Raw genomic sequence first — 25,145 nt, forward strand, 5'->3', positions numbered from 1 at the left:
AAAACAATACTTTGCATTTCAGAACCCTTATCTGAAGTCTTTATTTCTGCCAACATTAGATAGTTAGACGAGTTGACTTCAGACATGATTCGAAGTTTGTGATCGGATGACAATATGATCTTCCAATAAAGGAATATTTAGTTTTCTGTTCTCTATAGAAATCACTCTATACATCCAATATTTTATAGATGTAGCAACTAGTTAGTTTTAAAGTAAACTCATTACTTTGCTAGCCTATTTCTACTATACAATCAACATAAGGTACATACGTTGACTAATAGGACCCATCAATTAATAGGCCTCACCTTCAAAAAATACATATATAATGATTTCTTATATCCTTGTATTTCCTAAAAAGATCCAGTAAAATAAACGGAAACATTGAGATTCCAGGATAAACTGGATACGTGGTCCAGAATGAACTCAGAATATGATGCCTCGGGAAACAGTAGCTCTTAATTCAGGTCCCTGCAGCCCAAACCTTTCTCTCCCACCTCCTTACCAGGCTGAGGTCTTAGTTCGCCGGTGTGGGCTTCCGAGGGCTCGTCTTCATCACTGGATTCTGCGGAATCCTCACTGCTGATCACTGCACAAAGGAGCAAAACCCCTTAGGGTCTCAGGGTGGGGCCGAGGAACCCACAGACAGATAATTAGAGCACCAGGAAGACCTAGAAGCTAAGTTAACTTAGATCACGCCGGTCTGTGTTTGACTGTGGGTGACCTGCAGGTTGCTCCGAGTCCTACACAAAAGGTGGCGAAATTCATGCACAGAGGGCAGCTTGGCCCCTCCCGCACCTCTTCTTACCCCGCTTCATTCTGTCGCCTACTCCCATCCTCACTCTGCCTCTGAGCACCACCTTCCCTCCACCCCCATTCTACCTCTTTCTTTCATTCTCATTTTACTTCACTTTACTCTTGGCTGGGCCTATTTCCTCCAATTTATGCCTGTCTTTCTGGAGATGGTATCTCTTTATATCTCTCTTTGTCTTCCTGTGTTTCTCCATCTTCTCTCATATCTTGGCTCTCTGATTCTTTTTTCTCTTTTCATTATCTTTTATCCTCACACTTTCCTCTCACTTTAGAAACAGTGTCTTGGACATCGGTACTTACTTATACCTGCCATTTCTGTTTTTGGTATTTTTCCAATTCCTGAGACCCCTAGTCTGCTAAACTCATTGCATAAAGCACTGCTTCCCTTCTCCCCCTGCCTCCATTCGGGGCTACCTGGATCTCCTAGGTGGACACTGATGACACGTCTCAGACCCTTGCCTAGTACCGTGATCCACATTACACACGCTTTCCATCAGCCTTACCTATTATGTCAGATGCCTGGTTACAGTCAGTCCTTGCTTCGGCTTGCTGTTGATTCTTTGAATTAAAATATGGCTTTTCCTTCTTGATATCCCTCAGAAGTACAGAACAGGAATTTATTTTGATTTCATGGTTGGGTAGCTTCGCTCCTGGACAAAATTTCAATAAATGAAGAAGTCTGTTTCCCCAGCAGGGATAGAGCAACCCTCAAACCATTAACAAGTCCTTCTCCCTGTAATTACCCTGCAGGAGAAAGTTTACCCCTGATTTCTCTCCTTTCCTGCTGCTTAACTCTGTCCCTGCCTTTGCACCTCTCTTAACTTTGGGTTTTTTGTTTTTATTTTTGTTTTCATTTTGTTTTTACCTACTCTTCTCATTCTTTGATGATTATTTTTTTTTTGCCTTTTCAAAAATAAAAATTATAATTGCAGTTAAACATACATAAAAATGAGTCACTCATAAATTTAGAATGATCACAGAGGAAGCATATCTGAGTAACCATCACTTCGATCAAGTAATAGATTACTAACACCCAGAGGCCTCTTAGTGATGCCTCCCACTGACCTTGCTCAAGTTAATCACACTTGGACTTTTAACATCACAGATGATTAATTTTGCCAGTTCGGAATTTTTCTGTATAAATAGAACCATGGATTCTCTCTCTCTCTCCCCCACTTTCTCTCTTTCTCTCCCTCCCTTCTTTTCCTCTCTGTTATTTGGTTATGGGGATTTGACTTATTTTCTCAGCATTATGTGTATGACCGTCGCCTGTATTCATTTTGTGTATTTATTTTCACTGCCGTATAGTATTCTATTATAGAAATTATTCATTAAAAGTAAAGCCATTGGAAGATTATACCAAACTGTTTTCCAAAAACATACGTAAAGGCAGAGATTTAGTTCAGAGGGCTTGGCGAATTCGAATAACTAAAGGGAGTCTGGATGGTGTGAACGTGACGTGAGAGAGTGAGAGGGAAGGAATGGGAAATCCACGACTGTTGGTAGCCAGCTGGCTTTCGAAGCTCCGCACCATGCCGTTTTGACCTGACACTGAGGGCCACAGCAAGACATTCTGCTTTAAACAGGAAAGCCATGTGGCCCGGTTTGAACTTTTGCAAGACCCATTGAGCTGACGTGCTGAGACTGGGTCTGTGGGGAGTGAGATGGGAGGAAGGAGGCCAGCAGGAGACCCGTCCACTGTTGAAGTGATAACTGATACAGCCCCCAAACAGAGACGTCCATCAGATCTTCCAATAAAGATCTTCGGACACTTGGATGAATGAGCCTAGATGACAGGTCTGGGCTGGATATGTGTGTTTAGAAATCAATAGATCATAGATGGTGACTAAAGCCTTGGAGAGAATGTGATGCTTGGGTTTCAGGGCCATTTTGATCACTGTGGACACCTTACCTTCTAGACGTGTTAAGAATAGTCCATGATGCCTTCCTTCCTGTGACTGTCTCCTGAGCCGGGTCTTGATTTGTCCACTCTCTTTATTTGGTCTACTCTCTACCTAATTTTCATTCATTGTTTCTTACTCATTCATTTTTTTTTTTATTGGCAGGTGCTTCCCTGTGTATCTTTCTCTATTCATACCTTTTTCCTCTTCATTTTTTATCACTGTCCTCCAGGGCTGAACAAGGTCTAAGGTGAGGTAAAAGAGGTGCCTAGGACACAAGACGGTGCTGGGAGCGAGAGCCTCCTTATCCGTGCCCTCGGGTCTCCCTCGCGTCACCCTAGATCTGACCTTGCTGTCCCCTGCCTGATTTTTCAGTTTAGCCATCTCTGTTAATGTTTCCTACTTTCTTCCATTCTGTCTCTGTTAATCATCAGTGTGATCTATCTATGCCTCTTTTATATCAATTTGTCTTTCCATATATTGTCCTCATCTCAAGCATTCATATCATCACCAAAAGTCTTCCTCCGTGCCTTTGCTCACCTCATCAGGTCCCTCTGCCCGTCACTTCATTTCTAAAGGTCCTTCACCTGGGCTTCCTTACTTGCAAATCTGACCAGCAGCACCATGCATGACTTCCATGTTTCTGTCATAACTTCTAAAAACCAAGTGGCAACTTATTTCTTTGCACCAACTGCACAACATGGTAGTGTTTAAATTCCATGTCGATTTATCTGAAATCTATCTCACTCTCGTATTTTATTTGGTGTTCCCCAGTCTATCTTTTCCATGATCTCTCTCTTTGTGTTCTCTTCCCAGAGACATTCTCTCAATTAAAGAGCTGAGCTCTTTCTCCTTTGCATCTCGTGCCTGTCGGAAGCCGTCAGAGACTGTGCCCGAGGTTAGGTGGCGGTGTTAGGTGGGTGGGGGACGTAGTTAATATGGAAGAACAAAGGAAAGCTTTGGCTTTTGTAGAAAAACAAAGATATAGTTAGAAAATTGGTAAGGTAGGTAATAATTACTTTCTTCAGCACCAGACAATGAGCTGGCTGTCTCTTCTCTTGCATCTCCATTATTCACTTGGATAGGTACTTGTTCACAAGACTCTGAAGATAAAAAAGACAACAGTTGAGATCCAACGAAGCCTTGCTCTGCCCGCTATTACCATTTTGTTACACCCCACCTGGCTTCTTTTTTCCTCTTGTGTTCCCACTTATAGCCTGTCTGCATGTACTGCCGCCTTCACCCAGTGAGAGTGTTGGTGCTTCATCGATTCCGTGACCAATCTCTCCCTGATGTCTTTTGACTTTTATTTCCATCTCCCTTCCCCGTGAAGCTCTGCAGCTCTTCACCCTTTGTCTTTTAATTGTTTCTTTCTAATTTTCTTTCTCCAGGTCTCTCTTATCAATATATCAAGCTCCATTCCTGCACTCTGAGTGTCTGTGTGATTTCCCCCTTTTTTTGTTAATAGATGCCTTCCAGATTCATGCGTCACTTTATACTCTGCCACCAGCCAGTACCCCTTGGCCTTTCCACACTCATCAAACCCAGCCACTGAGTCTCACCTGCTGACTCAGACTCTTGGGCTTGTCGTTCATCTGCTTGTTGGCTTTCTAGTGCATCACTGCAGCCACTGGTTGTATTTCTTCTTGCATTTATCTGCTCTATTTCAGACAGGTGCTCTGAGAGTCCATTTTCAGGTGAGGTTGTACCTAAACCATGTTTTGATTTCATAGATATTTTATTTGCTCCCTGTATCAACCAGGTTCCGACAGGATAATACAAACCTCTCTATGCTTTGAAAGCAGAGGGAATCTAATCCAGGGGATTGAATACACAGTTGATGGAAGAGCTGAGATGTCTGACTGGAAAAATAGTCAACAGGAAGCCATGGGAGGGGACCAAGGGAGAGCCCAGAGGCAGGGTCTCTGGGTGAGAAGAAGCTGGACCATGGCCAGCATGCTTGGTGGGGAGTGGAGTCCTGGGGGAGATGCACTACTGCCAGACTTGCTGCCTGAGGCAGCGATGTGGGGAACACCAGCTCCTCCCTTGCTCCTGCCCTCTTGCTAATGTTTCCCATGTTAGGATCCCAGCAGGAAATCATTGAACAAGGTTGCTGACAAGTAAGTCTGCAGGTGCCAGTGGCCAGAGATAGAGGACAGAGCGGAGCAGGAAACAGTTAAGGAAGGAATCCCTGTGCAAACCTCGCAAGACCAGCAACCCCCTTCTGCCTGACGAACCTCCTCTGCTCATTACTGATGCTATCGACCCACCTTACTCTGTCCCCACCAACCTCAATAGTGTATGAATGGACAATGTTTTCAGTGCCATCTGGATTTTTTCATTTAGTGCTATTTTTCTAAGCAAAGTAATTTAGGTAAAATATGATTTAAAAATTAATTTTTGAAATTTTAATACAGAACTTGGGCCCTGGTGCATTTCTGTGTGACATCCACAGTTTCTTAGAGCCTTCTCTTGGGGTGATGGGCATGAGACAGTGTCCTTCCCTCACCTGTGCGTGCACAGTCAGCTGTGTCTGCTGCGTCAGACTCTTGGACGCATTTATCGGTGACTTACTGTGTATCATTTGAGTTGTAAGTCGAAATTTCTCTTTATATTCATTTCTTTCCATCACTGAGATGCTCTGGGATTTCATTTCCAGACAGGGAATCCCCTGACCACGTAGTGAGTTAAAATGTCATTGCCTCCTCCCTCCACGCTCCACCCCTCCTCCCCCCAACACACATACACTGAATTCTTTTCTTCATTACTAGTCACTGTCCCTTCCACTTATCCCTTTTTGTTCCCACCAACTGCACAAGTAGGTAAATAGCTAATATGGATTCGTGCATTTTAAATGATATTTTTGAATCAATGTGATTTGCTCAAAGTATAATTATGCTTTCAACAATCACCCCAAAGTTTTTTTTTTTTTTAAATAAAAATGTATTGCTCACTTAGAACATCTTTTTCTTAAACAACACATCCCACTGGAAGCTACCTAACAGGGGCTTTCCATGGTGCGGGGAGATCTCTGAGACTTCTAAGTTACTCATGAAATTTATCACAGACCAGTGTGCCCTGTAGGTGGGGAGCCTATGACCCTCAATTTATCTTCCTGGGCCTGAGGTTGGGATTGCTTTTTTCTCTGCTCCACAGACTAGAGATCATTAAATTCACAATGGACATCTGTGGTCGAAGGAATCTCCCAGGTAACTGCAGTGGTTAAAATCTTAGACTGTGGCACCAGACACAAATAACGATGATCACTAAGCATAGTCATATTGAAGAACGCACGGAACGCTGATGAAGTGCCTAGCATGGTTGTGAATGCTGGGCATGACATCACGTGTTTAAAATCCACCGCCCTGTGAAGTGGGTACTGTTATCGCATCCATTTTACAGATGCTAAAACTGAGGGACAAAGAGGAGAAGTCGCTTCCTCAAGGTCACAGGGCAGAATTGGAAGCCAGATGGCCAGTTACCAGACCTCTGGCCTAGACACCGCCTCATAGCAGAGTTCAATCTCTATTCTCAGTGGCTGAACTTGAACAAAAAGCATTCTGTCTCGTTCTTTCTCCTCAAAAAAAATGAAGATGATATATATTATTTTAAGGTGTTTGAGAAGATAAAGTAAAATATTGCCTGTATCATTATAAGGGATACTGTGACTGATCTGAAAATTAACTCTTTATGATTAGTGTCTTAAATGTATAGTAGTTAAAATAATTTAATAACGTTATTAAGAGTGTATAGATTAAGGAGAAGTCAAGAGATGTAAGCAGTGGTTATTGGTTACTAAAGCACCAAAGTGGTTTTTCAGAGGCCCATCAGGTATTTGGTGGGCAGCTCCTGGTCTGCAGCCCCAGGGACGACAGGAGAGGGTTTACACAGGAAGTGCATAGTGCCCATGGTCTTATGTCAGGGATCCAACAGGTGAGGGACCCTGGCCCAGAAGGAACACACTCATCATCCCTCCCCCTCCACTTCCCCTGCAGCTCTGGCCACTGCTGGACGTGACATCAAAGCACCAAATCCACACCCAGATTTGAGCAAGACAGACGCAGAAAACTGTGAAGCCAGGCACAGGGACCTAAAGGTCCCAGCTCAGAGCCATGAGGAGCTGTCAGCAAGTACGTTCGTTTAAGGAGTGTGGAAGGAGCGACTCTCCCAGGCAACCCAGAGTACGGAGACTCCATTATCTAAGTTCTTGGAGAAACTGCAGATGCAGAGACTGACAATTCTGGGCAGTCAGCACTAAGAAGAAGCAGCCCTCCCTCTACAGCACATGACAAGATGGGACAAAGGATCACAGAACAGTCAACAGGAACAGACCACTGTTATTCAAGGAATCTGGCTGGGCCCAGGTCAAGCTATGATAGGAGTTTTCACCAGTGCCTAGGATGGAAGAAATTAGAAGCTTATATCAGAAATGGGAGTGTGAGCTATGCCAATCTCTCCTAATCCCCTTTTAATCTCTATAAATGGGAGTTGAAGACTCCCACCCCAGATATCAATACAGAGCCCGTGTGAACCTGATGGATCCAGCCCACTCTTATAATCAGACCCTAGTACCTTATTTGGGCTGAGGGGGCCTTGGCCAGCCTATTTCACCGAGTGTCCTCTGTGAGACACCTGGGTAACTGGCAACGGTCCTTCTTGTCACCCATGCCTTTGCCCCAGAGCTGCCCCTGACTGGTGGCCTTACCTTACTTCCCACGCCCCTCCCCCCGCCGTCTTGCTGGCCTTTCCGGGAGGCTCCGTGTCTGACTCTCCTCCACTTCCTCAGCTCCTCGTGTTCTTATTTCTTTATCTTTCCCTCTGTATTTATTTCCCAATTTTTGTCTCATGTTCCTGCCTTTTCTGTGATTTCTTCTGTGTGTGTACAGGGTCAAGAACACAGGCTCTGGCTTCAGAATACCGGGTTCGTCCTGCTCGTGTGACCCCAGACCAGGTACATACATGAGCTCTCTGATTTCTGCAAAATGGGCACCTAGTGATGCCACCCGTCAATGGCAGCTGTGAGGGCTAAACCCAGGACTGCCCGAGCCAATGTTCAATAAGCGAGCTCCTGATAATGTGGTTGTTTTTTATTGTGTTTTTATCCCTTTCCTCTACTTTTCACTGCCCTTCCTTCTTTCTCTCTCTCTAATACCCACACCACAACCACTTCCTCTCCTCTCTCTACATGACAGTCTTTCTCCTTGAATTTCCTGCTCTTGCACAACATCCCACACTTAAATCAGTCCCTTCTCCTGCCATCATCAAGGGTCTTCTCTTTGACGTTGACCTTGAGCCCATAGTTCTTAGCCCTTCATAGCTTCACACTGACCTTTTAAATCACAATTACTTCTAGTTCCTCATCTCTTTAAATCTGGTCTGCTGACACACTGGGTTTTTGCTCCTTTGTCTTGGTGATTGGACCAAAGGTCTTTTGTCATAGCTACTCCTCCAGGATTGGCCTCTGGTCAGACGCTCACACAAACACTGTCCCTGTCTTCTCCATGTGCCCTGACCTTTCTTCCCTGATTCCCCAAATCCACTCAGGACTTAGGCCCCCACCTCCCTTTCTCCTTTATTCTTAGCTGATGAGAATTGGTTTTTATTTGGTCATAATCACCTTGTTCAAGACTTAGTTGGGTAGTAGTCCTCTCCTCCCTTTCTTCATTATCACTTTCTTGGTAACAAATTTTCTCTTGGATGGCTGAAAAGAGAGACAGAGAAGAGGACAGTTAGAGATCTCCGTCAGACACCATAAACATCTTGAATTTACACATTTAGGCATTTCCAGCCCTTGGGTTACTGAGAGCTCAGTGGGTCCCAGTCCTCACGGTGAAGTTCCTCCTGCACCCCTGGGACAGAAAGGAGAACCTCCGGTGAGGGAGCCCTTACACGTTCCCCACAGAAAGGAGTCACCAGAATGCCAGGATAAAGGAGTCGTGGAAACAGCCTGTTACTGATGGCCGGGAAAGCATATGTCAACATAAATACTGGAAATGTAGTAATGTGTCTTCTGACTTGTTCAAACTGTTAGGAAGAGACAGAGGGATACCTCGGTCTAGGATCCTTTGACTAGGATCCTATAGAAGTCCACGTGTATAAAAGAGGAATTTTAATTGCTTTAAAGATGGCACTGGACAAGAGAAGGATTGGCTTTAATTGGGTCAGGGAGGATGAGAACTTTCCTAAGAGACACCAGAGGACAGAGCAGAGGACCTAGACAGACCTCCCAAGGTGGAGGATGAGGGGATCCCAGGAACAAAGGAAGGACACTCTGAAGCTGCAAGAGGGGGGTGCACAGGGTGGATCTGGAGGTCATCCCAAAGATGCCTGGACCAGGGGCCCAAGAGGCTTCCAGTGAGGAGACATCAGGGCATTTGCCCAGGGCCCCTGTATGTAGGTGACCTGGAAAATGTAAGGAGGAAGGAAATAAACAAAGAAGCCCAGATATGGGTCTCCATGGGGAGCTCAGGGAGGAGGTAACAACACCATGGGAAGGGGGAGGGGTCTACACTGTGCCAGGGCCGATGGTGGAAGCATCCCCTGAGACAATGCTCATGGTTGGTAAATGAAGAGGACTGTGGGAACCATGGATGCTTTGTCATCCCAGGACATGGCTACAAATTCCAGAAAAATTGGGTGAATGGTACTAGGGGAACAAAGGGCCCAATGTCTAGAACATGTGAAGGAGCCCTGTATGCAGGTGCTCCTCTGAGCGGTCATGGGATGTAGGTGAGGTCCAGGCACAGGAGAGGGTGCCATGCTCTGGACCACAGCCCTAAGCTTCTTCAGTGTGGGCTGTTTCCCCATAGCTCCCATGGATGACAGGGTCTAAGAGGCCGCAGCTGTGATCTTCCTCAAAAGCAAGTGGGTGGCTGCGCTGTAGGTGTGGGTCACTCCAGCGTGGGAAATGAGGCATGTGATTCAGGTGCTGGGGCATGGGAGGGGTGCTCCCCACAGTCCATGGAGAGGATCAGAGTCCCTAAGATGCAAGTAGTAGAGGTAACTGCTATTCCCTGGCCCATGGCCCATGCCTTGGGACACCCTGATTGCAAATATAATACTGACCTGAAATTCGTGAATAGGTATTTGACACTTTTATTTCTTTTCTGACTGAACGACTTGCTGTAGGAATGATTTTGTTCTTAGATAGGGTTACTATCGACACAAATCAGCAAACCGCATGTTTTATATCTTGCTTATAAACCTGTTGCTATCTCTTTATTGCCTAGTAATAAACTTAAAATGGTTTCGCTTTATATACTAGATTTTCCAAAAGCATCTTCAAACTTATCTCTCTTGAATCAGCTCACACAGACTGCTTCTCACTCTCTGATTGAGCCAAATCAAATTCGTCCTTGTTTTGAAGACACACTAATCCCTTTCACACTCTATGTCTGATCCCATAGCATCCACCCTCTTCAGGACATGTCACTATTTTTCATGTGAGATCTCTATCCCTTATTTGGAGGACTCTATTGAGACTCTGTTGGAATAAAATGTTTGCTTAGGCAAATAAATTTCTTTCCTTCCTTCCTTCCTTCCTTCCTTCCTTCCTTCCTTCCTTCCTTCCTTCCTTCCTTCCTTCCTTCCTTCTTTCCTTCTTTCCTTCTCTAGATATGTAGATATAGATATAAATGAACATTCTATTAACTGGGTAACATTAAAAAGTATAAATTATGCCTTCTCAGGAAAAATGTTGAGAACCACAGCTTTAGTTTTATATAGCATCCCTGGAAGAGCAGTAGGTTTGGTGATTTTGTGATTTATGTTTGTTTCACCCCTTGTGGAGAAAAAGTTAACAAAACCATTTCTCCTTCTTTAAGACCAATTTGACCTTGGGTTAACTTTCTTGCTCATTACTCTGGACACACGATGAAGGCAGTCTCCCTTCTGTGTTACTAGGGCAGCACTGGGTTTAGAGTGAAAATGGCTCATAACTGGTCAAATGTGGACTGGGAGGGACTATCTGTAAACTATAAGACATTTTATGTCTTCCTTCAGTGTGGTGACTCTCAGAACTCGGTTGTCCCTTGTGGGGTCCCTGAAAGTTTTCACTATGGAGTCGTTACATGACACATTGACTCCCATGGGTGTGGTGCTGCTTAGCCAGGGTGGATCCTGCACCCACAGCTAAGCTGTCACTCGAGGCAAATAGCAGTCAACATGGTGGACTGCTGTGTCAGCCACTGCAAGGAGTCCCCTGGGGAGAGGAGCAACTGACGCTGCCTTACTGGGATCTATGTTTCCTGTTATTTGTCCGTCTAAGTAGAGCTGTGGGTCTGGTTGTCTTGTGAGCCTAAATGCCTAGTTAAGCAGACCTCCAGGTGGGTGTTGTACCGTAGTCATTATACGACAAGCTTAGAGAAGGCTCATGACATGTTTGTTTTCTCAGCTGCTATATCCCTATTTCTTAGCACCGTATGTGGCACGTGATAGGAGCTAAATATGTACTTGTCAAAAAAAATTGTCCCTGTACATCAAGTGATAAGTAATAAACGTAATTACCATTTTCAAAGCTTTTACGAATTTGAATTAAGTCAGGGTATTCTTGCATGTTGACCTCACTGAACAATGCTTCCAGAAGTGACAGGTCAAATGTCGTCTCCAGTGTACTCAGAACGTTGTACACCACTCTTTGTACAGGGACCAGGTTTCTAGCAGATTCTTGAGAATCCTTAAAAAATATTGAATGGAGAAAATATAAATACAGGCTCCCAAATAACAGAAGAGCTTTCTAAAGTGATTTTATGGTTCATGTATTATAATTTCCCTCTGTAGGTATCTTCTCATGTGAAGTTTTAGAACTGCTGTATTTTTGTATGGCTACTAGGTGATCGTGATATAATAAACCTCACTTACGTCATACATTTTATTGGAGATGAATCCCCGGTCACGAAGAACCTCAAGGAAAGGAAATGGCTTTTTTATTGCGTTTGAAATCTCCACCTTATATCTTCTGAAGTGACTGAATACAATTTCACAGAAAACCTTTTTGTCTATGTTCTGGTCTTCTGTGGGCATCCTAAGGAGAAAGAATACCATGTGAAAGTGGTCATCAAGATTCCAAGTTGCTTGCGGAGCCTGTGAGATTTTATACATGAAGAACAGGCTGTGAAGGACCAATATATATAAGATAAGTGGTCCTTAGTAGAGAGTAAAATAAATGGAATTGAAGCAATAAACAAAGATTTAATAGAGGAAAGTGTGGAGGTTAATTAAGAAAGACTTAAACGTAGGATTGAAAAATCCAGTCCATTCTGCTCCAATCACAGCCACTGTAAAGATACCTTTATATATTTGGAATTTATTTAATGCAAAAAAATTAAATTTGTACAAAATTGAAATGAAATAAACAGGTCATTCATAGAGAAATAAGAAACAATAAAATAAAAATAGAATCTAACGTTGAACATGTTATCTTAATTAACAACTAAAAGAAATCTCAGAAAAATTAAAACAAGGTGTCCTCTGCTTGACCAATAGCAGTTAAGAGCAATACCATCCTATGTCATCAAATTAGCTCATAAGTGAAAAATGCTTTCATAATGATATAGTATACTTTGAGAATTTCACAAGAATATCAATCCTTCTGGGTCTTCTGCTTTGGGTTAATATAAACCTATCTGTACTTTGTTATATATGGTGAATCTTTTTAGGCATTTGAACTTCAGAAATTACTGTTGATTACAGTGAAAGTAATTTTAAGCATGAGTCTGTAATTTTGGTTCTTAGTTGCTAATTTTATTACTCTGATAATAATGTTTTAAGCAACATCTTATATTCCTAAACGTTATGAAGACTTATGCTCTTTCTTTGTCAAACCAGAAGAGAATTATTGGCACTTCCCAGTACCCAATATGCATCAGGGAATAATAATGTCACTTAATTGTGTGAAAATCCTGCAAGAAAAAGTTTCTGGTTAAAGATGGTAGATTGAAGAGAAGCATTTGTCGTCTCTTTTAATGAGAACCTCGCTGAAATGATAATAAAGAAATCTGGTTTATAATGACAAAGAGAATGGCAGAGGGACAGTGAACAAATGAGAGATTTCAACCAAAAACTATAGGGCAAAAAGTGGTCAGAGGAGCCTTAATTGCTATTGAAGGTGAAGGTTGCTCCCAGCGGTCGAGAAAGCAACCAATGTGCCCTGTGGAATCTTGAAGAGGCAATGACGGTTGGATGGGAGACACGGTGCTGAAAACTGATGTGTGATTTGAAAAATGAAAATCAGAACAGTGCACTCTCTACCCTACAAACCACAAGCTGACCACCTGGAGGCAGGCAGCCTCTCGGTGGCAAACGTCACTGTCCTTTCTATCACCATATGTTAGTGCTGCCTGTTACTGGATTTCATATATGGAATGATATATCACGTGTGCTTTTGTGTGACTTCTTTTGCTCATCACCTGTATCGTTGGAGGAATAGAACTTTGTTCCTTTTTGCCATAGAGGGTAGTCCATTGTTTGTTCATTTTCCTGTTGATGAACATTTGGATTGATTCCAGTTTTGGACTATTATAAATGAAGCTGTTGTCCTTTTTGTGGCAAGATGTTTTCATTTCTCTTGAGTGAACAGCTAAGATTGGAATTGCTGGATCATTGTGTAGGAGTATGTTTAACCATTACAGAACCTTCCAAATTATTTTTCCAAATCTATTAGATATAGCTTTCTCATTTTAGCCATTCTAGTGTGTGATTGGTAGCTCATGTAGTCTTAATATGTATTCCTTTAATAATTAATGATATTGATCACATTGTCATGTGTTTATTGGCAATTAATATACCTTCTTTTATGAAGTGTCTGTTCCAGTCTTCGGCCCATTTAGATGCTTGAGTTGTCTTTTACTGCTTATTGACATGTAAGAGTTTGTTATATACTATGGAAAGAAGTGTTTTGTTTGATTTATGTATTAGAAACATTTTCTCCTAGTCTGTGGTTTGCCTTTCATTTTCTTAACCATGTCTTTTGATGAGGAGAAAATTTTAATTTTTAAAAAAATTTTTTAAAATTTAGTTTCAAGTATCCAGTACATTGGTTAGACATCTATATAGTTCATAAAATGATCCCCACAGTTGCTCCCTCCCTCCTCTGACCCTCCACCTAGCCATCTATTAATGCTAACTGCATCCCCTATGCCGTGCTCCCTAGCCCCGTGACCATCCACCAGCTACTAATTTGTACTTCTTTAACCCTTCACCCCATTCTCCCAGCCCCCAAATCCCACTCCCTTCTGTCTGACGTTAAATTGTCCACTATATTTGTGAGTCTATTTTTGATTAGTTTGTTCTTTTTATTCCTTAGATTCCGTATATAAGTGAAATCATATAGTATTTATCTTTCTCTGTCTGACTTAAATACCTTCGAGGTCCATCAAAGCAACATCTTTTTCCATCCCCTTCCCTTTCATATGTAGGGGTCTTGTTTTCTTATCCTTTCAGCCACTCTATCTTTTGGTTGGAGAACTTAATTCTTTTCCCTTTAAGGCACTTATTGATAGGCATATAGTTGTTACCATTCTATATTCCTGTTTTTTGATACATGTTTCTTCTTCTAAAGAAGTCCCTCCAACGTTTCCTGTAATGCAGGCTTGGTGGTGATAAATTCTTTTAGTTTATTTTTGTCTGGGAAGCTCTTTATCAGTCCTTCAACTCTAAATGATAGCTTTGCTGGATAAATTATTCTTGGTTGCATATTCTGAGTCTTCATCCTGTCGAATAATTTTTGCCAAGCTCTCTGTCCTGCATAGTGGGTGTTCCTTCATAAATAATTATCTGTTTTTCTCTTGCTGCTTTTAATATTCTTTCTTCGTATTTAACCTTTGGCATTTTAATTTTGACGTGTCTTGGCATGGGCCTTTTTGGATCCCTGGTTTTTGGAATTCTCTGAGCTTCCTGGGGTTTTATGTCCATTTCTTTCACCAGGTTAGGGAAGTTTTCCATCATTATTTCTTAAAACAAGAAAAACATCTTGATTTTCTTTAGTTACAACGATCAGATGAATATTTGGAGCCTTAATAGTGTCCTATATTCTCCTTAAATTATTTTTAGTCTTGGTATCTTTTTTCTTGCCATTCTGATTGAGTGTCCTGATTGGCTTTCCTGTCCTCTAGATAGGGTATTTGATCCTTTTCTTTATTCACTTTGTTTACTCCATTTAATATACCTCTCATCTCAGATAATGTGTTCTTCATTTCAGACTGGTTCCTTTTTATAATTTCCATTTCTGTTTTTATGTTTTTTCATCTCTTTGTTGAAGTTCTCACTGAATTTATCTACGCTTCCAAAAAGTTTATTGGGCATCTTTATAACCAGTGTTTTGAACTCCGCATCTGTTAGATTACTTGACTCCATTATTTCTGGATCTCTGCTCTGTTCTCTCATATGGTTTCTGCTTCTTTGTCTTCCCATTTTGGCTACCTTTCCACGTCTGTTTCTATGTACTAAGCAAAGTTCCTAAGTCTCCCGGTTTTATTAGTGTGAATTTGTGTAGTAGGTGTCCAGTGGCACAGACCTAAGAGGGTTCAGCTGTAGGCCAAACTTAGCCCAAGCCTCTACCCCTCCGGGGCCACCTGTTAAGATTCAGCAAGCAATCCGCAGATGCTGTGCTTATAGTTGCCTCAAAAGGCCACGCCAGAAACCGAGGCCAACTGCCTCCAGTGTGAGTCTCAGCAAGGAGAACTTGACTCGCCGAGGACACACCTGGATGTGGCTTGGGTGGGGCTGTGAATTAGGGGATGTGGGGTTCAAGGGAATCTTCTGGGCAGAGCAACCTCTGTTATCCAGTTTGATGACATCACGGCTATGGCGGCACTGTGTCCACCCTGGGAGTGTGGAGGGCCCAATGGATACCGCCAGCACTTCTGTACAGAGTGAGTCTTACCTTGGCCCTCACTCCGATAATGTCTCCCTGTAAGTCCCTGGTGCCCCCTGAGCTCAGCCAACTGGGCACTGGTGCTCAGAGCGAGCAGGTCTGTCACTGCGAAAATCAGCTTGTGGACGCGGCCCCTTTAAGAGGCGTCTGCTGCTGCCGCTGCCGCCACAGCCTTCGTCTCACTCAGCCTTTCGGGACTGGGTGGCCCCGCGTCCTCACCCCGTCCTACCTTCTGCCGTTGCAGGGTGCTTTCTTGGACTTCTTCCTAGTTATATGGCTTGTTCCTCTAGATCTCAGGCGATTTTTCCTTGCTGCTGCTTCTTGTTTCCATCACAACTTTGATTTGGTCGCCAGAGGGGTGAACAGAGCCTCTGTCATCTATGTCATTTTTTTTTGTCCCAGAAAATTTTAATTTTGATGAAGCCAAATCTATTAGTTTTTTTTTTCTTTCGTAGTTAATAACTTTAATGTACTAAGAAATTTTTGCCTAACCCAAGTTAATGAAAATATTCAAAAAGTCATTTTCAGTATAAGCATGGGTACATTTCTGGATTTTCTACTCTATACCATTGATCTATTTGTCTATCCTAATGCCAATAGCATATTGCCTTGAATACTACAGATTATAGCAAAATTCAGTTAGGGAAATATTGTCTTGGCTTTTATAAGTCTTTTAGTTTTCTACATATCTTTAAAAATCAATTTGTCAGTTTCTATAAGAAAAGCCTTTTGGATTTTTAAGCCTTTTGCATTGAACTTAGAGGTAAATTAGTGAGAACTGACATTTTAACAATATTGAACTCCAATCTGTTAACCCTGTGTAGCTCTCCATTTATTTAGTTTTCCTTAATTTTGCCTAGAAGTGTTCATAGTTTTCAGTATAGAAGTCGTGCACAATTTTCCTTAAATTGATTCCTTAAAAAAAGTCTTGAGTTGAGTGATAAAGAAAATTTGAGTTAAATGGTTTCTTTAAATATAAAAAAGTGAACAATATGGTTTCAAATTCGACAGTAATAACACAGATACATGGGTTAAAAATTGTTTTGAAAATTTGAAAGTAATCGCTGACTGAATGAAATCAGACTCTATATAAAACCCTATGAAACAATAAAAGATAAAATAAAAAGGAAATATACCTTGTATTTTTAGAGAGAAAAAATAATGAAAACAATAGAAGTTCTAAAATTAAAAACAGAAAAAAGCTGTATAAAAATCTTATTACTTAAAACACTAAATGAAAAGGAAAAAATGATATTGGAAGGCACAGGATCAAAAATAGAATTCAAAGAGAGACACAAGAAAGAAGAAGTGACAAAAAAGTTGTTAAAATCAAGACAGACAAATTAAGGTATTCAAATGTAAACAAAACAAAAATAATAAGGGTATCATTTCCACATCAAAGCAAAATTCAAGAGACAAATAATAGGACAAATATTTTATGGATTTTGAAAAACAATTCACCTCTAGTTTTTGACTTCATATATGCCAAAATGATCAAAATATACAGGCTCTGGAGAAATTAGCAAGAATGATTTATTATTTAACCTTATAAAAAGTGAACACATCATTTTTTTCAATGTTCTTGAAATGTATATCAATATGGAATATAATCCTGGCCACAAATAAGTCTCAGTAAGTTATTACTTGTAGAAACGAAACAGGTTGCATGTTAAAGAAAATAAACCACCCGAAGATTTTATAAAACAAAACAAAAACTATTTTGTTGGGTCAAAGATGAAATAAAACTTGTGGTTAGAGGCTATTTCAAGAAAAAGTGAAAAAAAATAATGAAATAAGAAAGAGTAAAGATAGTTCAACATTAGAAAATCTCTTTATATAATTTATTATATCAACAAACGAAGAGAAAAAAGTATATAAGTATATCATTAAATTGTTTTAAAAGAGAATTTGGTAAGGCCTAGCAGCTATTTTTATAAAAAACTATATAAAAACAGATAGAAGCCAATATAAATAAAGTCTCCAAAAATAAAATTATTTAAAAATATTACAGTAAACATTGACATGATAAAGTCATTTAAAAAGAAAAATAAACAGAGATGCCTATCATTATCATCATTGTTTTATATATATTTTTAGGAGTTTTAGCAAATGTAATAGGATAAGGGAATGAGGTCATTGGTATAAGACTAAAATAAGATACAACATTATATGTCCTATGATTTTATACATAGAAACCCTAGAGACCTAACCAAACTCTGTAAGAACTAGTAATAGAATCGCATGAATAAAATATATGTAAAACTTACAAATTTTATTTGAAATAACATAATCTGAAAATAAATAAAATAATGCTTCAGACACAATAGCAAAAATGCACACATATATTTTTAAACAACTGGAAGGTATGGACCTATATGAAGAAAACTATAAAATCTTATTGAAGGAAGTTAAATAAGATCAAATAAATAGAAGTGTATAAGGTGACTCAATGAGAAAAAAATTAAAAAACATCAGTTCTTCTGAAATTATTGTAAAAGTGTGGTGCACTTGCAGCTTATCACCCCACTGAAACTGGTTGAAGTAATATAAAAACTTATGTGACAAAAAATATCTGAGTCCAGCCAAGAAAACATACCATACACCCAAATCAACTCAAAAGGATCATAGACCTAAATGTAAGAGCAGGGCCAGCTTCGTGGGCATGCATTCTATGTAATCACACAGGTCCTGTGCTTGCTTTAATGTTCTGCTTTCATGGTTTTGAAATTCATAATGATTTGTGAACAAGGGTACCCCAACTTTCATTTTTTATGGGATTCCACAAATTAAGTAGCATACTGTGTAAAAGTAAAAATGATTATACAAGAGAAAATCTTTGTGACCTTGGGTTAGACAAAAAAGTTGCCACAACACCAAAAGCATAATCCATAAAAAGATAAATCGATAAACTGGAATTTAAAAAAATTTTAATCTTTTGTGCTTCAAAAGACACCATTAGAAAAATAAAAGAGTAGTCTTAGTCTGGAAGAAAATATTAACCAATAATATTTCTAATGAACAACTTATATACAGATATCTAAAGGATTCTTACAACTCAATAATTAGACAAAAAAGCCAGTTAAAAGATAGGCTAATTTTAATAGCTATTTCCTCAAAGAGATATATGGAAGGATATATAGAAAGCAGTAAACACATGAAAAGATACTTAACATTACCAGTCATTAGGGAAGAAGCAAATTAAAACCAAAATGAGATGCCAGTGCATACTTTGTATATAGCCAGTGGACTGGCTATACACAAAGACATAAAATAATAAGTGTTAGTAAGATTGTAGAAAAATGAACCTTTATACATGTTGGTGAGGTATGAAATGGTCCTTTGGAAACACTGTAAGATAGTTTCTTAAAAAGCTAAACAAGATGTTACCATATGACAAATTATTTCATTCCTAAGTATCTACCTAGAAACGAAAACATATGTCTACAAAAAGACCTATATGCAAATATTCATGGCAGCATTTTTCATAATAGACAAAAAGTGAAAACAACCCAAATGTCCATCAAAGGTAAATGGATAAATAAAATGTGGTAGATTCATCCAATGAATTGCTATTTAGCAATACAAAGAATGAAATACTAATACATGCTACATTAATGACCTCAAAAATATTATGCTCAGTGAAGAGCTAGATTCAAGACAACAATTACATTCCATCATAAACCAAAAAAGGAAATCTACAAAGAAAGAGATGGGGTGGGGAGTAGCAATACGGATTGACTACAAATAGCCATGACCAAACTTTTTGGGGTAACGATAATGTTCTAAACTTCAATTGTGATGATGCTTGTAAAATTCTATAAATTTACTAAAAGTCATTGAATTATACACTTAAAATAGGTAAATTTTCTAGTACATAAATTGTGTCTCATTAAAACTATTTTAAAAAAAGGTAGGCATGTTAATAGCTGAATAGACTCAGTTGAAGAAAAGTTAGCCACATTTTTCCCCACCCTGGAATGCAAGAAAAAAGAAGATAAGGAAAATTTGAAAAAAAAAAATTAAGATATACTGCATAATCTGATGTTTCAACATTCTGCCAATGGGAATTCCAGAAAGAGAGAAGAGAGAGAACAAGGGAATCAAATAAAAAGAGGAAAAACATTTCTTAGAATGAAAGCTAGAACCTTAGATTAAAAAGGCCCATCAAGTACAGAAAATGATTACTTAAAACCCATACCCAGTGGTATTATTATGGAAATATAAGACATCAAGGATAACAAAAATATCATAAAGTTTCCAGAAAGTAAAAGTAACTTACCTAAAAGGAATGAAAACCTGATGGATGTTGAATTTTTACATGCAGCACTGAATGCAAGAAGACAATGAAAACAAATATCCAAAATTTTAAGTGAAAAATCATTTCGAACCTTAATTCTTAATACAACCACATAGTCATTCATGTATTAAAGTAAAATAAAGATATTTTCAGACCACGAGTACTCAAAAGTTTATAAAGGGGATGGGAAGAGGGAGGAGAGAAATAAAATCGAGTTCCAGTTTTTAGCTTAGGAAAATATACCAAATGACTCCAGATACTGAGAGAACAATATAAGCTTAGGTATGTTTATGAAAAATTCAGTTTCAACGAAGAAAAAGAAGATATTATTCCCAGTGTATTGAAGAAAAAAATACACTGGGAAAGGAAATGCACTCAACCTCAAAACAGGTAAGAAAGAGGGTAGGAGAACAAGAAGAAAGTCTTGTGACTATAAGTAATAACTAAGATAGCAAGGATAAATATAAACATATGAGTGTCAAAAATAAATTTTAACAAAATAAACTGACATAAAATATAGAAATACGTATATTGGCTAGGAAACAAAATTTAGCTGTACATATTCTAGCTATACGGGACATGTCAAAAATAAAACAGCTCAATGAGATTGAAAATAAAGGGATTGGAAAAGACATACTAAACAAATGGAAAGTAAAAGAATGCCTTGTAGCAAAACTAACATCATGAACAAATAGGACTTAGGTTGAAAAGTATTCCATAGACTCTAGAAGAACACTGGGGTGCATATATTTGTTCAGATAAGTATTTTCAAATTTGGGGGGTAGATACCACATGGATGGATGGATGTGAGATTATGCAAAGCGAAATAAGTCAGGCAGAAAAAAATTGAGAACCATATGATTTCATTCATATGTGGGATATAAAACTGAAAGCAACAAATGAACAAGACAGAAACTCATAGACACGGTCAACGGTTTAGTGGTTGCCAGAGGGAAAGGGTGGGGTGAGGTAGATAAAGGTAAAGGGAGTCAAATATATGGTGACGGAAGGAGATTTGACATTGGGTGGTGACCACACAATGCAATATGCAGATGACGTATTATAGAATTGTACATTTGAAACCCATACAATTTTATTAATCAATGCCCCCTCAATAAATTTAATTAAAAAAAAGACTGCAGGAGGTTATTTCATACTGATAAAATGTGTACTCTACCAGACTGTATGGCAGAAGTCATGGTCTGTTAGAAAATACCTTTAAAATATTGAAGGAAAATATTTTACAGCTATGTATTGGCAAAGCTGGGGTTGAGAACACCCCCCACCAACATTCCTACTTACCTCCTCATCTCCTCCCCTGCCTCCTGACTAGCATTAGATAGCACACTATTAATCACTGCATTATATTGCCTTTCAAATATGAAGAAATCTCAAAAATGATTTGTATGAGGCCATACAAGAAATAACAATAGATTCTCAAATAAAAAAAATCTTAAGGAAACATTTTCTAACCACATATGATAAGATCAGAATACACAACCAGGACAAAGGAAGACCTCCTCAATTTATCCCTGAGAAGTTTTCTAAATTCTTCCCCACAGTCCTTAGTCAAAAGAGCAAATCAAAATAGAAATTACAGATTAAGAAATAAGCACCAATGAAAACATCACATAAAAAAAAAATATTCAAAGTGGCATGAAGGTGAACATTCATGGCCTGAAATGCATTTATTGGAAAATAAGAAACATTGAAAATTAAATTGTTTTAAATCAAGCTATTAAAAAAAGAAATCAAGGTAATCCCCACTCCCCCAAGGAAACTGAAGACAAGAATTAGGAAAATAAAATATATAGTAAAAATATAATAAAGGAAATCAGGACATAATTAATTCTTAAGCAAAAAATAAGAGTAATGGATCAACCAAAAGGTGGTTCTTTGCAAAGAATAACAAAATGAAAAGTTTGATCAAAAAAACAAAAGAAAAGACATAAATGAACAATGCTAGGAATAAGGAAAAGGACTTGTCTCCAGTTAAGGAAAAGATTAAAACTTTATAAAAGGAATCCTTGTATAATTTCTACCAATAAATAGGACAATCTAGGAAAAATGATTACTTTTTAGGAGATGAAATATCAAAGCTGAGAGTCAACAGAAGAACTAAATAGAACTAAAATTAATGGAGAAATGTGCAATGTACTTCCAGACCTACCTGAGCCCTTCCCTTTTCCCACCCACCACACACAGATATCAATTTCAAACAGTTTTATGGACAATTTCCAGCAATCCTTCAAGGAACAGAAAATGTTTGTATTATATAACCATTTAAAAAATTCAAATCACCCCAAATCATTATGAGACTACTATATTTCCTCTATCAAAACCAGATAAATATAAGATAAATGAAAATTGTGCATTAACATTGCTTACAAACATGAGGTTAAATCCTCTAATAAAATATTAGTGAGTCCAGTTCAAGAATGAATGAGAAAGTTGTGATATGACCAAGTATCTCAACAATTCTAGGAAAGTTTACATTAGAAAATCTATCTATGCTTTTGGTCAAACCTGGTAGATTGAACACACCTTCATTCGTCTGTGTTTCCTCTGAAACCTTACTAAATCACCTGTTAGAGTTATTGCAAAAGGCAGCAAGGACAAGAGAACAGGAGAAGAGAGAACATCAAACAGCAGACGTCAAGCAAACGTTTCAGAAGATGAGATAAGGATTTTTAAGTGGTTGCCAGTTTCACGAATGGAGGAATAAGAAACCTAATTGGATCCCTGTCTTACCCCGTATACAAAAATCAACTCAAAATAGATTAAGGGCTTAAATGTAAGATCTGAAACTTTAATGCAACGTATGGCATGGGGACTAGAGTTAATAATATTGTACATTCGAAAATTGCTAGGAGAGTACATCTTAAAAATTTTCATTACAGAAAAAAATGTTTTATAATTATTTTGGTGATGGATGTTAACTAGACTTATTGTGGTGATCACTTTGCGATATATACAAATACTGAATTATTATGTTGTACACTTGAAACTGACATAATATTATACATCAATTATATCGAATTTAAAAAAATCTATAAATTAAAAAAACTAAATATACTCTTATTGTATGATCCAGGGATTGTGCTCTTTGGTATTTACCAAAAGGAATGGAAAAATTATGTCCAACGCAAACACCTGCACATGAGTGTTTACAGTAGCTTCCTTCATAATTACGTGAATTTGGAAGCAACCAAGATGTCCTCTAAAAGGTGAATGGATAAATAAATAAACTGATACATTCAGACAATGAAATAGTAATCATTGATAAAAAGAAATGAGTTATCAAGCCATGAAAAGACATGGTGTCACCTTAAATGCATGTTATTAAGTGAAGAAAAGCCAATCTGAAATGGCTGCATCCTGTTTGATTCCAACCACATGACATTCTAGAAAAATCAAAACTGTGGAGACAGTAAAAATATTAGTGATTGCCAGGAGGAGGGATGAATAGGCAGAGCAAGAGGATTTTTAGAGCAGAAAAACTACCTGTATAATACTATAATGGTGGATATTTGTTGTTATAAAATTATCCAAACCCCTAGAATGTACAACAAGAGTGAATCCTAATGTACTCTATGAACTTTGCGTGATAATGATGTGTCAGTGTAGGATCATAATTGGAACAAATGTACCACTCTGGTGGGAGATGTTGACAGATGTTGACAGTAGAGTAGTTGTGCATGTTTACAAGAGAGGAAATAGGGGAAGTCTCAGCTGTCGACTCAAGTTTTCTGTGAACCTAAACTCCTCTAAAAAGCAAACTTTATTTAAAACATGTTTAAAAAAAACTCAACCTGAAACTGTAAGTCTTCTTGTCATTGTTCTTGGCAATAATTTCTTGAATTTAACACTGAAAGCATAGGCATCCAAAAGTAGACAAGTGGGACTACGTCAAACTAAAAAGCTCTGCACGGAAAAGAAAACTATCAAGGGTGTAAAGGCATCTTATGGAATGGGAGAAAATATTTGCAAACCATCTATCTGCTATTTCAACAGCACACACACAGACAAACAAAAAAACTCAATTAAAAAAATGAGCAAAGGACTTGAATAGACATTTCTCCAGGAAGACATACAAATCGCCGCTATGTGTATTGAAAAAGTAGGTGCTCAGTATCACTAACCATGAGGAAAACTCAGATCAAAATCACAATAAGCTATCACCTCACACTTGTTAAGATGGCTCTTATAAAAACAAAATAAAAGATAACAAGTGTTGGCAAAGATGTGGAGAAATTGGAACCCTTGTGCCCTGTTAGAGGGACAAATAGTGGTGCAGCGCTATGGAAAACATTATGAAAGTCCTCAAAAAAATTAAACATAGAACTACTATACAATACAACATTCCTACTTCAGGGTAGTTAATTATAAGAACTGAAATCAGGATCTGGAAGAAATATCTGCACCTCCATGTTCACTTCAACATTATCCCAATTGCCAAAATATGAAAACAACCCAAATGCTTGTTGACGGATGAATGAATAAAGAAAATGTGGAATATACTGATAATGGAATATTACTCAATTTTAAAAAAGAAGGAAATCTTGTCTTTTGTAATTACATGGATGAACCTAGAGGATGTTATCTGAAGTGAAATAAACCAGTCACAGAAGAAGGATAAATACTACATGATCCCACTTACGCGAGGTATCTAAAGCAGTCACATTGATAGAAGTAGAGAATAGAATGGTGGTTGCTAGGGCTGGGGGAGGGGGAAATAGAGTTGTTTTTCAATGAGTATAAAGTTTCAGTTATGAATGATGAGTAAGTTCTAAGAGATCTGCGAAACACAGAACCTATAGTTAACAAACACGAACAGTTTTTGCAGGTGCTAAATATGTTTAGTACCTTGGTTGTGGTGATGAAGATGTATACATTAAATGTGTAGAATTTTTTTGTGTGTGTGTGTATCAATTATATCTCAGTAAATCTTTAAAAATATAATTACTTACACAGGGGAAAACTAGCAAGAAGCAAGATAATTTACCTTTCTGAATTATAAAAGGTTCAGGAATCAGAGGCACCATTACTTCAAATGACAAGTTGGGGTGGTGAAAAGCAAATCTGACCAAAAGAAGCTCACCAGTGAACCAGAAGCACCTCTACAGAGAACCCTTATCACTGCTCATGTCTCTTTCCTAAATGTAGATAGATACCTAGCCGATGCCTGATGGTATCTTTGAGCACAAACAAGTAATGGGGTAGGAAGTGGGAAGAAACTAACTCTTGAACCTTGGAAGAAATGAAT

At 38.7% G+C, this 25,145-nt stretch overlaps 1 protein-coding gene across 3 annotated transcripts in view; it reads right to left on the reverse strand.

Annotated features, from left to right (window-relative positions):
• Positions 1–64: 64 nt before the first annotated feature.
• SP100 (SP100 nuclear antigen) overlaps positions 65–25,145 on the reverse strand; it is a 33,189-nt gene continuing 8,108 nt past the window's right edge. Inside the window, exons 3-10 of one of the 3 annotated variants that reach the window (XM_039855675.1) lie at positions 11,571–11,733; positions 11,217–11,385; positions 8,329–8,412; positions 7,044–7,106; positions 4,274–4,420; positions 3,731–3,814; positions 1,314–1,460; positions 76–586 (exon numbers count right to left, since the gene is read on the reverse strand). In XM_039855675.1, the coding sequence (XP_039711609.1) occupies positions 456–586; positions 1,314–1,460; positions 3,731–3,814; positions 4,274–4,420; positions 7,044–7,106; positions 8,329–8,412; positions 11,217–11,385; positions 11,571–11,733 (988 nt within the window). In that variant the 3' untranslated portion in view covers positions 76–455. Of the gene's footprint in view, positions 587–1,313; positions 1,461–3,730; positions 3,815–4,273; positions 4,421–7,043; positions 7,107–8,328; positions 8,413–11,216; positions 11,386–11,570; positions 11,734–25,145 lie in introns of all 3 variants that reach the window. The other 2 variants (XM_039855676.1, XM_039855677.1) reach the window with 2 other exon arrangements.

This window comes from Pteropus medius, unplaced genomic scaffold (assembly GCF_902729225.1).
Source record: "Pteropus medius unplaced genomic scaffold, Ma_sr-lr_union100, whole genome shotgun sequence".
Taxonomy (NCBI): domain Eukaryota; kingdom Metazoa; phylum Chordata; class Mammalia; order Chiroptera; family Pteropodidae; genus Pteropus; species Pteropus medius.